The sequence below is a fragment of the Ovis aries genome, chromosome X (assembly GCF_016772045.2).
Source record: "Ovis aries strain OAR_USU_Benz2616 breed Rambouillet chromosome X, ARS-UI_Ramb_v3.0, whole genome shotgun sequence".
NCBI classification, from domain to species: domain Eukaryota; kingdom Metazoa; phylum Chordata; class Mammalia; order Artiodactyla; family Bovidae; genus Ovis; species Ovis aries.
Genome location: NC_056080.1, coordinates 123,844,610 through 123,856,828, shown reverse-complemented (window position 1 = coordinate 123,856,828; position 12,219 = coordinate 123,844,610). Strand labels below are relative to the sequence as shown.

The window sequence follows — 12,219 nt, the reverse complement described above, 5'->3', positions numbered from 1 at the left end:
GTGAGAGAATAATACCAAACAATATACAAATAAGTGCTAAATTTTGAAACCATGGCAGAAGTTAAGCTAGAGAATGAAATTCATGGGAATCATGTAGGAACTATTGCATCAGCAGAGGAACCAAGACCGCAATTAGCACAGCGTGTTTGGGGACCTCAAAAGACTATTGCCTGAGAGCTTTCAAGGGCAGTATACTTGAAGCTATGTAAAGTTCTTTTTTTGAAAGAAATCAGTTGTCTTTGAAAGCTTATTAGAGGCTGAGGGGCAGGGTGGAGGGAGGGATGAATAGGTGGCACACAGATTTTTAGGGCAGAGAAAATATTCTGTATGCTGCCATAAGGATGGATGCATGTCATTACGTTGTTTAGTCACTCAGTCGTGTCCAACTCTTTTGCAACCCCATGGACTGTAGGCTTCCAGGCTCCTCTGCGGGATTTTCCAGGCAAGAGTACTGGAGTGGGGTGCCATTTCCTTCTCCAGGGGATCCTTCTGGCCCAGGGACTGAACCTGTGTCTCCTGCACTAGCAGGCGAATTCTTTCCACTGAGCCACCAGGGAAGCCCACATGTCATTATATACTCGTCTAAACCCATAGAATGTACAGCACTAAGAGTGAACCATATGGTGGTTGGATTGAAAGTGATGACAAATAGGGCACTTGAATATCATAATTCTATTGATCCAGTCTGTGTGTGGCCAAAAATGTAATAGCCCAATGCTACCTTTATTATAGTTTGCTCTTCTAGTTCCTCCTGCTTGACTTCTGTAGGTAAAAACTGTTCAGTAAATACCTCTACAGAAATGGATACTCCTGGAGGCTGCCAGCTCATATACAAGATGATGGGATACAGAGAAGGCATTTCTGGAAAGAAAGAATCAAGGGGGAAGGTCAAACATAAATTTTGAGAATTAGAAGAGAGATAGCAAGTATGCTGCTGCTGCTGCTGCTAAGTTGCTTCAATCGTATCCAACTCTGTGCGACCCCATAGACGGCCTCGTACCAGGCTTCCCCCCAACACCCCGTCCCTGGGATTCTCCAGGCAAGAACACTGGAGTGGGTTGCCATTTCCATCTCCAATGCAGGAAAGTGAAAAGTGAAAGTGAAGTCGCTCAGTCATGTCCGACTCTTAGTGACCTCATGGACTGCAGCCCACCAGGCTCCTCTGCCTATGGGATTTTCCAGGCAAGAGTACTGGAGTGGGGTGCCATTGCCTTCTCTGGAGAGCAAGTATACTCAGACCCTAAAACTTTAGGAAGATGATGTAATTATCTAGGATTATACAACTATTTAGTTACAGAATTTTCGCTAGTATTTGTATCACCCACACTCGGTGATTTTAGATTAAAGGGACATTGAATTTATTGTTGTTGTTGTTCAGTGACTAAGTCATGTCTGACCCTTTGCAACTGCATGGACTGCAGCACGCCAGGCTTCCCTGTACTTCACTATCTCCCAGAGTTTGCTCAAATTCATGTCCATTGAGTCAGTAATTGAGTATATTAATGATCTACAAAAATTGATACTTCTAGAGGCATAATTGTAAAGGATACATTTAATAATTATGAAAGTACATGATAAATCATTGTGTGTATGTTTTAAAAAAAGAATGAACCACATGTAAACTGTGGACATTCAGTGATTCTGATGTGTCAATATTGGTTCATCAGTTGTCTTTAACTTGTAACAAAACTTTTTGTCTTTAAGATCTACACTCGTTCCGTGGTTGAATCAATTGCTTCACCAGCAGCACCAAATAAAGAGGTCACACCACCTTCTGCTGAGAACGCCAATTCCAGTACTTTGTATAGAAATACAGATCGGCAAAGGAAAAAATCCAAAATGACAGATGAGGAGATCCTAGAGAAGCTAAGTGAGTTTTTTTCTACCATCATCCATTTCTTCATGGGAGCGTTTCTTATAAACCACTTTGAGTGGGAATTAAACCTTTAAAAATTTGAACCTGCTTTCAGACTCCCTGACGTCATGAGATAAACAGTTTGAGATGCACTGTGTATTTTAAATCTCCACCCCCTCTTACTCCTAATTACACAGAAACCAAATATTTTCACTTGAAAAAATCAATTTAGGGGAAAACTTTACTAAATGAATTAAGCAGTAAGTTTTATTTCAAAATTATACTTCCTCCCAAAGAGATGAAACAGTCTGATGAAAAATATCCTATGATCATACCCTAGGGGCGCCCACCTGATCAATCATGATAGATAATTCAACCTCAGAAACCAACACAGTCAGTCAAAATGGGCAGCCACAATAAAATAGCCCTTTCTCTTAATTTAGGTACATTGCTATGTGGACAGGAAGTCAGGGCAAGCTGACGCTTTCAACCTCCTTCTTGCAGTGTTATTAGTGTATCCATGCTTGTGCATACACAGCTGCTCCATTTTACAAAACACTTCTTTTCCAGTTACCTTTCTGGGCCAGAAAGATTAAAAAAAAAATTCTCTGTTGAAAAGAGCCAAAGTTCTGTGAAGCATACTCATTAAACTCATACTTCAAAAGCATCTAACAGATTGCAAGTTTTCTGCACTTTGTGCCTTCAATCTAATTCCTACTCATTCTTCAAACCTCAGCTCAAAAGATGCCTCCTCAGGAAAGCTGTCCTTTTCTCTCTCAGTATGAGTTGAGGGATCTTTTTACTGCCTTTATCATGCGATGGTTTGATAGCATCACCAACTCAATGGACATGAGTTTGAGCGAACTCCAGGAGTTGGTGAATGACAGAGAAGCCTGGCATGCTGCAGTCCATGGGATCTCAAAGAGTCAGACACAGTTTAGTGACTGAACTTTGAACTATTGTAGCAAATAATCCCACTGTACTTGTCTGTCTTCTTCACTAGACCAGGAGCTCTTTAAAGATGAGATTGTGTCTTCTTTTCCCACATGTCCAGCTCTAATAAAGTGCCTGGTACATAAAAGGACTTAATGGATGCTATTTGGTTGAATGGGTGAAAAAATGAGTAAACAAGTGCCTCTTCACCGGGTTCCTACTTGTCTGTTCTATGCCAGAGTTTTTTGGAGGAAACAATCAAAAACAATTTCCTGATATTAAGAAGCTTACAATTTTATTTGTAAGATAAGGTTTAATAGTGTGACACAATTAAAGAATAGGACGCCATCTTGTTCATGCAACCGTCCTTCTAAAAGAACTCAGAAAAGGAAGAGAGCAGTGCAGGCTATAGGTCACAGGAAGACTCTGCAGAGGTGGTCGGAGAGCCAGTTTGCCCTCCAGGGGACATTTGACAGTATCTGGAGACATGTTTTTTCTCACAGGACAGGAAATGCCACTTACATCTAGTGGATAGAGGCTAAGGGTGCTTCTAAACACTGTGATGCGAAGGATAAGCCTCCTTCCTTTCTCCTCTGCATCAAAGAATTATTCAGCAGTGCTGATGTTGAAACATTCTGAGACAGAGGTATTTGGGAAGGCTAAGTTTCAGTAAGTGCTCAGAACTGGAATTGAGCGTTTAGCCAACTGACTTTACTGTACATGATTAAATATACCTCTTTAGTGCTGATACCAACTATTCCTGAATAAAAGCAGAAATAATTCCCATTTACTAAGTGCCTTCTCTGCTGGCCACTTAACATACATTTTCGAGTTTAATGTTCACCATAATTCCTTGTGGTAGATTTTCCTAGCCTCATTTTACAGATCAGTGAAAGTAAGCCTCAAAAAGCGAAAGTTACCAGATCACCAAACTAATGCATGACGTACCCAGAGTTGAAATGCAAATCTCTTTGCCTTTGAAGCTTGTATTATTTCCATTATTCAGTTTACTTCTGCATATGCTGGCTGGCTGTTTGTATAAAAGGCATGAATAAAGGAAAGAATTGCCTGGATAATTTCAGTTCAAGTATTCTTGGAATACTTAATGCCTTAGTTTTCTTTATTTTACACGTCCTATTATATCAGATTTTAAAAATATAACAGCTTTGCTTTAGTAAAAATGATTATTTGATACACAGCCCATGCCAAAGTGAACTCCACTATAAGTGGGGAAAGTGGGAAGGGTGGCCTCACCTTCAGTCTCAGGAATCTGATTACTGTGAGGTGAGTAGCCCAGACGACAGAGCTGTCAGGCTGTTGTGAGGGCCAGCCCTTGGAATCATTCATTAATGGCTGAAATGAACAGATCATCTTTCAGTTTTACACAGATGGATAGCCTGGGTCTGGCTTGTTCATTGTGGTCTGGTCTGAATTTGATGGAAAATAAAGAAACCCCTACATTTTACTGAATTTTTTCAAAAGGTGCTGACTGTCAGCAGAATTGTGCAATCCTAGAAATTGGTTTCGGGCTTCCCTCTTTTGGGCCCCACAAACACCTCCTTCTCTCGCCACCCCCTCCCCAGCTGAAATTCCCCACTGAAAATTCTTTCTCTTAATTTACCCTGAAATAGAGCCAATATGAGTTTAGAGAGTTCTTTTGTTCTTTGTTTGGTTGTTTGCAGAAGTCAAAATGTTCATTATGCCAAAGAGAAAATCTTTTCGTGGATGGACATCTTAGTTTATTTTATATGTAGGACAACACATTGATTGACTTTTCTGTCACTGAAACCACATCATGAGCCCCATTTTTAAATATTAGTATTTAGTGATTTCTTAAATCCTTGTCCTTTAAAGTGAATGGTTTGTTTCTCATTTAGGAAATTGCTCTGGTTGGAAGTTTTTCTGGTATTGCTATCATTTTTTCCTTTTGATTTTGAGTGGCTGATTTTCATCACTTTGTGCCTATTGTGTCACAATGTTTTTTTAATCCTATCTTTAGTGTAATTTATGAATGCAAATTATAATGGCTCTGATGAAAGAGGTCACTGTAAAAGCTTGTTTTGTAATTCAGAATTGTAAACAAGGTTTCCTGTTCACTCGTTTTGCATCAGTAGATGGCAGCACACACTCTCCTGTGACTGATAATGGACCTGGAGGTGCCATTTTATTTGAATAGCAGTTAAAGTCAGAAACAGGAGCACATCAAAATGGCCATCTTTTGGTAATTCTTATGGGACTTCCTTGATGGCTCAGCTGGTAAAGAACCCGCCTGACAATGCAGGAGACCTAAGAGATGTGGGTTCAATCCCTGGGATCCCCTGGAGAAGGAAATGACAATCCACTCCAGTATTCTTGGCTGGGAAATCCCATGGACAGGGGAACCTGGTGGGATGCAGTCCATGGGGTTGCAAAAGAGTCAGACACGGTAGAGCATGTGCACACATATACACATACTCCTTATGAAAGTATTCATTCCCAGTTTTTGTTATTGTTGTTTTTATCCTGCATACCACAGAAATAAAAGTTAAATCATTTACTACCATAAAACCTTGTTAACTAATGCCTACCAATTGGATTTGGTCATAATTCAGACAGTGGCTTGGGCCAAAGCTTACTTACTTTTGTTCCATCTACAGAAAACAATTTGCTCAGCAACGTATAGTATAACTTTCTTAGAAGACTTTAAACTATTAATAAAACTTTGGTTTGAAGTGACTTTAAAATCATTTCATTAAAAAAATTAAGTTCCAGGTCCTTACTAACCATTAATAGCTAGCTTTAATAAAAGTAGTTCACAGTGTTATAGAAATCTGGGAGGCAATTTGAAAAATGAAATAGCAACTCAGGAATCATTAAGTTGGTGGTAGATATAACTCAAGTAAAATGCATCTCTGTATTAAAATATGGGGCATTTACAAAATGAAATTCCTAATATTATTTGCTTTTAATTCAACAGATATTTATTGAGTAACCAATGTATTCCACACACAGCTTTATATGAAGAAGCACTGGGGATACAAGATGCATAAGACATGGCTCCTGTCCTTATGACACGATCTATAAGGGGATGTCAAATACACAGATATAGATAGAAGGATGATAGATTAAGTACAAAGAAGGAGAGCAAGAACAAAAGCAAGAAAAAAGCCGAAGTGTCAGAAAGAGAGAGAGAGAGAGAAGGTGCAATAGTAGTACAGAGAAGTTATTGACTTTATTCCAAAAAATCAAGGAAGACTTCCTGGAAGAGGCTTAACTGAAGCTGAGTTGAAGCTGCATAAGAACTTGCCAGGAAAAAAACTTAGAAGGACATTCTAGGCAGAGACTAGCACACAAAGGAGGTATAAAGGCATATGCTTGGGAATGTTAACTCATTCAATACCACTTGAATATAGAGTTGATGGTAGATGTTGATATGAGAGTTTTAAGAGAAGAAGCTAAATCACGTAGCAGGATCTGATCATGAGCTGCAAGTTGTTCATTTTGGTGAGAGCATAGGGTTCCAGTCGGGGAGATGAGATGGAGAATGATGCAGGAGCCAGATATGAAGGACCTTGGATTCCATGCCAAGGAGTTTGAGCTTTACCCTGTAGGTGTTGGGGAAGGCTCCAGGAACCCTGAACCGGAGAATCACTTGATCAGATCTGTACTTAGAGTATCCTGATAGAGGTGTGGAGCCTAGACTGAATGGGTGGAGGCTGAAAATTTTGAGTCCAGTTAGGAGGCTGTTGTATAGTTCAAACAAAAAATGACGAGGGCCCAACTAAATCAGTAGTAATGAAGAATGATAGATTCAAAAGGTATCTAGGAGGTAAACAGAGATAGGCCCAGGACTCAGTAGAAAATTCCATGTGGGGATGAAGGTAAGGGATGAGTCAAGGTGATTACCAGATTTCTGACTTGGGCTCCTAATTCATGGGATGGTAGTACCATCAACTGAGATTGGGAATACAAGAGGAAAAAACTTACAATAACTCACATATGGTAAGTCTTCTTTAACCTAACTGGAACATGGACTTGCTTGTCTTACAAAAAAACGAACAACAAAAACCTAACCACCATGGATGAACAACCCATGAGTGAAACATTTATTATTTTTTCAAGTATACGATGTACTGGTAATTCTGAATTAAATTGTTCACTAGCCCAGAAAGTAGGTCATGTCTAAATTAGTACAAAGTATTATCTGTAGCACACAGTTTAGCTCTGGAATACAATTTTTCTTGTTCACATTCATTTGGTTAATGGATCAGTGAAAACCATTGTTCTGGGCAATGAGGTTACCAGAATGAAAAGACAACGTTCTGGCCCTCAGAAAGCAGCATGTTTGGGGCTTCCCAGGTGGTGCTAGTGGTAAAGAACCTGCCAATGCAGGAGATGTAAGAGAAGCGGGTTTGATCCCTGGGTAGGGAAGATCCCCTAGAGGAGGGCTTGGCAACCCAATCCAGTATTCTTGCCTGGAGAATCCCAGGGACAGAGGAAGGGCCTGGCGGGCTACAGTCCATGGGGTCACACAGAGTCATACACGACTGAAATGACTTAGCCACACACGTCTCATTAGAAGGATCAAAGAAGAATTCACAAGGGATAACTTGATATTATACTTACATAATCAACAGGAATTCATGGGATTGATAAGAAAGGGAAAGAGGGAGCATGTCCAAAGACCAGAGCCTTGGATAGTGATGGTGTTGCTAGGATATAAAGTAGGAAGGTTGGAGAGGAGAGGAATAATATAAGGTTAGACTTGATTGGGTAGGAGTTAGATGCTGCTCAATGGTAAAGGGCCTTCTATGCCAGATGAAAACTTTGAACTTGATCCTGTAGTAAGGAGGAACTTTTGAGGATTTATGGATAATGGAGTGAAATCACTCTGAAGTAGGCTGACCTTACATCTCAGTTTACCCAAGACAGTCTTGGTTTATGAATTATATGGTTACCCTATTCCAGAGGCATTGTGGAAAAAGAATTAGAGAAGGCAGAGTTTGGAGTTTGGTAATGACTAGCACAAATGTTTGAACAATAGATATTGAGAGCCTAAACAATCACAGTGGCCATGGGCATGAAGAGGAGAAAATGGATAAGAGTGACAATTAGCAGATAGACTCCATAATTAGATAATGTGTATAAATCTTTTTTTTTTTTACTGATTCCACACTTCTTTGAATAGGGGCCATGTTAGTAAGATATAACTTAAAGGTAATGATACTGATGTTTAAGATAATTTAAAAGTACTGATACTGATACTGAGGTTCCGATAGAGAAAGGAGAGCTGAAAGTATCCAGATAAATGATTCCCTTCAAAGTTGTCCTCTTGCAAACTTATTCCCATGATGCTGCTATGGCACAGAATTTTCCTGTACCTATTTGAGCTTTGCATTGAAGAGTCAATGTCACTTCCTTTAGATTCATTCTGAGTAATGGCAAGTATTGATTCTCTGAGTAGTGGGTATGATATTTTGAACTTGTAAAACCAGTATTTTTTCCCAGAGCCAAATAGGATAAATGAATGGTTTTCTTATGTGGTTTGTCAAATTATTCCACAATGTTTGAAACAAAAACAGTAAATAGATAAGTGCTTGCCCAGGGATGAATTGGTAAGCACAGAGGGAATCTAGAGTGCTTACCAAGATTTCTAGAGTGCATACAAGATTTCTTTTTAGGATGATAAAAATGTTCTAATATCAGATTATGGTGAAATTTAGTAAATTTGCACAAGCCTAAAGGTTTACTCAAAGCCATTTAATTGTGCACTTTAAATGAGTGAACTTGATGGTATGGAAATCATATCTCAGTTAAACTATTAATGTTTTGAATGCTAGCAGGGTCCTAGGTTCAAGGATGTGTAGAGATTTTTAGGATTTTATTTTATAATTATACAATTTTTTAATTGAAGTATAATTGTCTTACAATATTATATTACTTTCAGGTATCTGGGGATGTATGTTTTAAAAAAAAAAAAACACAAAGCCTCATTACTAAACTGTGTTCTTTATTAGACCCATCCCCATCCCCCACTGCCCTTAGTGTAGTACTGGGTACATATTAATTGCTCAAGAGATATTTATCCAGCAGAACTGAATGTGCTGCAGAATTGAATGTACTCAACTTCACTCTAATTCAGAGAAGACAGTGATTTTATTAAATACTGTGTTCAAGTCTTTAGATGTTTTTATCTCCTAATCTACAGTATCCTTTTATGAGAACATTTTTTTATAAATGTTGGGTTATGATTTGTTCTTTTTGTTGCCTAAACATCATCAATTTTGAGTATAAGCATCTGGGTTATTACTACTAGTTTAATTAATATATTACTGTTTATTACTTTAATAAAATGTATCACTATCCATATAAATTTTAGAAACCACATGAGAATGTTTCTCTAACATTTTATTTGTCATTGGCTCTAGCATCTTAAATTTTAGTATTAAATAGAAACAAATCAATCAATTTAAATGTCTCTCTCTCTCTTTCTTCCCTCCCTCCCCTCAGGAAGCATTGTGAGTGTTGGTGACCCAAAGAAAAAATACACAAGATTTGAAAAAATAGGTCAAGGGTAAGTGATTATATATATGAAGACCGTGTGTGCGTGCTTGCATGCCTGCATGTTAGCTTATATGAAAACTCCTGCCCCCTCTACATCTGTATGGATGTTAATACTTAAGATCCTGTTTCATTGTCAAAGTGTAAAGTGACAGGTGGTGGGGAAGATCCTTATTGAATGATCCAGGGATGGGCAGATTTGACGGACTGAGTAAGGAAGAAATAGACTAGTAATCCCTGAGTGGGATGGAGTTCATCATTTTCACCTAGTATGCTTATGAGACTGGAGATTCCCAGGCCCTGCTGCCAGAGATTTGGTTCAGAAGTCTGGAGTGGGGCCTAGTAACCTGAACTTTGGAACTGTTTCCTCAAATAATCCTGACCCATCAGCTAGACCTGGAAACCAGGGGGTTAGATCATTCAGGGGAGCCAAAGGTGGGAGTCACCAGTTCTACAAGTCAGCTATAAATAGACATGTTTCTCAAGCCTCGATATGAAACTAAGCAGGAGTGCCTGAGTAGGCAACAGGGTTTGAAATAGGAAAATGTTTTGTTTAAAGAGAAATGAAGCATTCTAAAGGGGTGTCCTTAAAGGGGAAATGAGACAAGATATTGAGTTGGCCAACAGATTCATTTGGGTTTTTGGTAAGATGTTACACAAAATCCCGAACAAATTTTTTGGCCAATACAATATTTAGGTGTACCAACTCCTGTATGCCAGGAACCAAGATGGCACCCCAGAGGTCTCCTGACTGAGGCTGGGGCTGGGAAGAGAGGGATACTGCTGATGTACCTGCAAAATTGTGCTATCCCCTCAGCTAATGGAGTCTGTTTTCAGGTAAGAGAATGTAGGATTGCTTCAGCCACCTCACTGTTTTCCCTGGGATTCTTAGGTTCAGGAAATTATATATTGTATATAAGTTGAACTGTGTTTTGTGATTTTTATATTTTATTTCTTTCTCCCTCTGCCCTGCCCAACTTTTGTACTAACGTGTCTTTTGAAATTGCCAACTTATGTCGGGAGATGAGGGAAAGGATTCATTAGATATTTTGACTAGAGGGTAAGAGGGACACTTGGGGATTGTGCCTGGTGGGAATCAAGGTGAGAAGACCCTAAGAGGAAGGCAGAAACTCAGGGAGAAATATATGGCAATGTCTTCTTCCAATGGAAACTATAATGGTGATGCATTTGAACTTTCTAGGAGAGTAAAATGTATACCTGTTTGTGCTCTTGCTTCATTCCTCATTATTTGATGCCACTGGTATTCTCACTCACTCATTTAAAAAAAAAAGTTTTGTGGTGTCTAGAGGTCCCCTAAAACTTAACAAGTCAAATAGTATTTCTGCCCATTGCTCTAGGACAGTGCTGTCCAGTAGAACTTTCCAGGATGGTAGAGATGGTCTTCATCTGCACTGTCCTGTGTGGTAACCACTAACATTTGGCTGTATAAAAGTGAAAGACGCTCAGTCATGCCCAACTCTTTACAACCCCATGGACTATACAGTCCATGGAATTCTCCAGGCCAGAATGCTGGAGTGGGTAGCCTTTCCCTTCTTCAGGGGATCTTCCCAACCAAGAGATCTAACCCAGGTCTCCCGCATTGCAGGTGGATTCTTTATCAGCTGAGCCACAAGGGAAGCCCAAGAATATTGGAGTGGGTAGCCTATCCCTTCTCCAGCAGATCTTCCCAACCCAGGAATAGAACCAGGGTCTCCTGCATTGCAGGTGGATTCTTTACCAACTGAGTTATCAGGGAAGCTATAGAGCACTTCAAATGTGTCTAGACTAAACAAGAGCTATTTATTTACATAACTTTATTTGTTCATACATTTGTTGAATACCAACTATGTGCCAGGCACTATGCTAAGTGCAGGAGAAACAGAGCTTGCTAATGTGGGCTCTCAAGGAACTTATAATCTATAGTGATGAATGCCTGTGTGTATGTGTGTGTGTGTGTGTGTGTGTGTGTGTGTGTTTGAAGTCGCTCAGTCGTGTCCGACTCTTTGCAGCCCCATGGACTGTAGCCTACCAGGCTCCTCCCTCCATGGGATTCTCCAGGCAAGAGTACTGGAGTGGGTTGCCATTTCCTTTTCCAGGAGATCTTCCCAACCCAGGGATCGAACCCGGGTCTCCCACATTCCAGGCAGATGCTTTAACCTGTGAGCCACCAGGAAAGCCCTGATGAATGCTTGAACAGGCTAAATAGGATACCTTGGGTGACATGCCTAGTCAGTTCACCGAAATGTAGGGCAGGATTGGCTTCTGTAGCCATTATTTCCCACCTGGAGTTTTCCTTCTTAGCTTCCAGTGAACTAGTTGTTTTATTTAAGTTAGGAAGCTATGCCTTCTCAAGTCCATGTATCAATACAAGCCTTAACTCTCTTTTGGTCCAAAAGGTTAGCACCATAAGGCAGGTTAAAAAACATAATGTTATGTACTAAGGAAACTTGGAAGGGAAAAGTTACCTTTTAGATTTTATTTTAATTGAATTGGGTCTTTGATGGAGCTAACATTGCAAAGTGATACACAGTCCATAGAGAAATAGCATTCCAGATCTTTGCTGTCCAGTATGGTAGCCATGTGGCTGTTAAGCCCTGGAAATGTAACTAGTCCAAATTGAGATATACTGTTTTTATAAAATAGACACCTGATTTCAAAAAGTTGCTATGAAATAAATGATGCAAAATACCATAGTAATAAGGTTTATATTGATTATATGCTGAATTGATATTTTAATACATGTTAAGTAAAATATGTTATTAATATTAATGTCACCTTTAAGCTTTTTTAAATATAGCTTCCCCCCAAATTTAAAATATGGCACACGTTAATATGTTTAATGGACAACACTGCCCTAGTTGTAGGTTTAAATGGGAGCTTTTTATTTGTTC

General features: G+C 39.4%; 1 protein-coding gene across 10 annotated transcripts in view; it reads left to right on the top strand.

The window, feature by feature from the left end:
• The window catches only part of PAK3 (p21 (RAC1) activated kinase 3), a 306,671-nt gene that overhangs the window by 243,704 nt on the left and 50,748 nt on the right, over positions 1–12,219 (top strand). For all 10 annotated transcript variants that reach the window (XM_060408440.1, XM_027963550.3, XM_060408439.1 and 7 more), the window contains 2 exons: positions 1,705–1,870; positions 9,278–9,341. In XM_060408440.1, the coding sequence (XP_060264423.1) occupies positions 1,705–1,870; positions 9,278–9,341 (230 nt within the window). The remainder of the gene's footprint in view (positions 1–1,704; positions 1,871–9,277; positions 9,342–12,219) is intronic.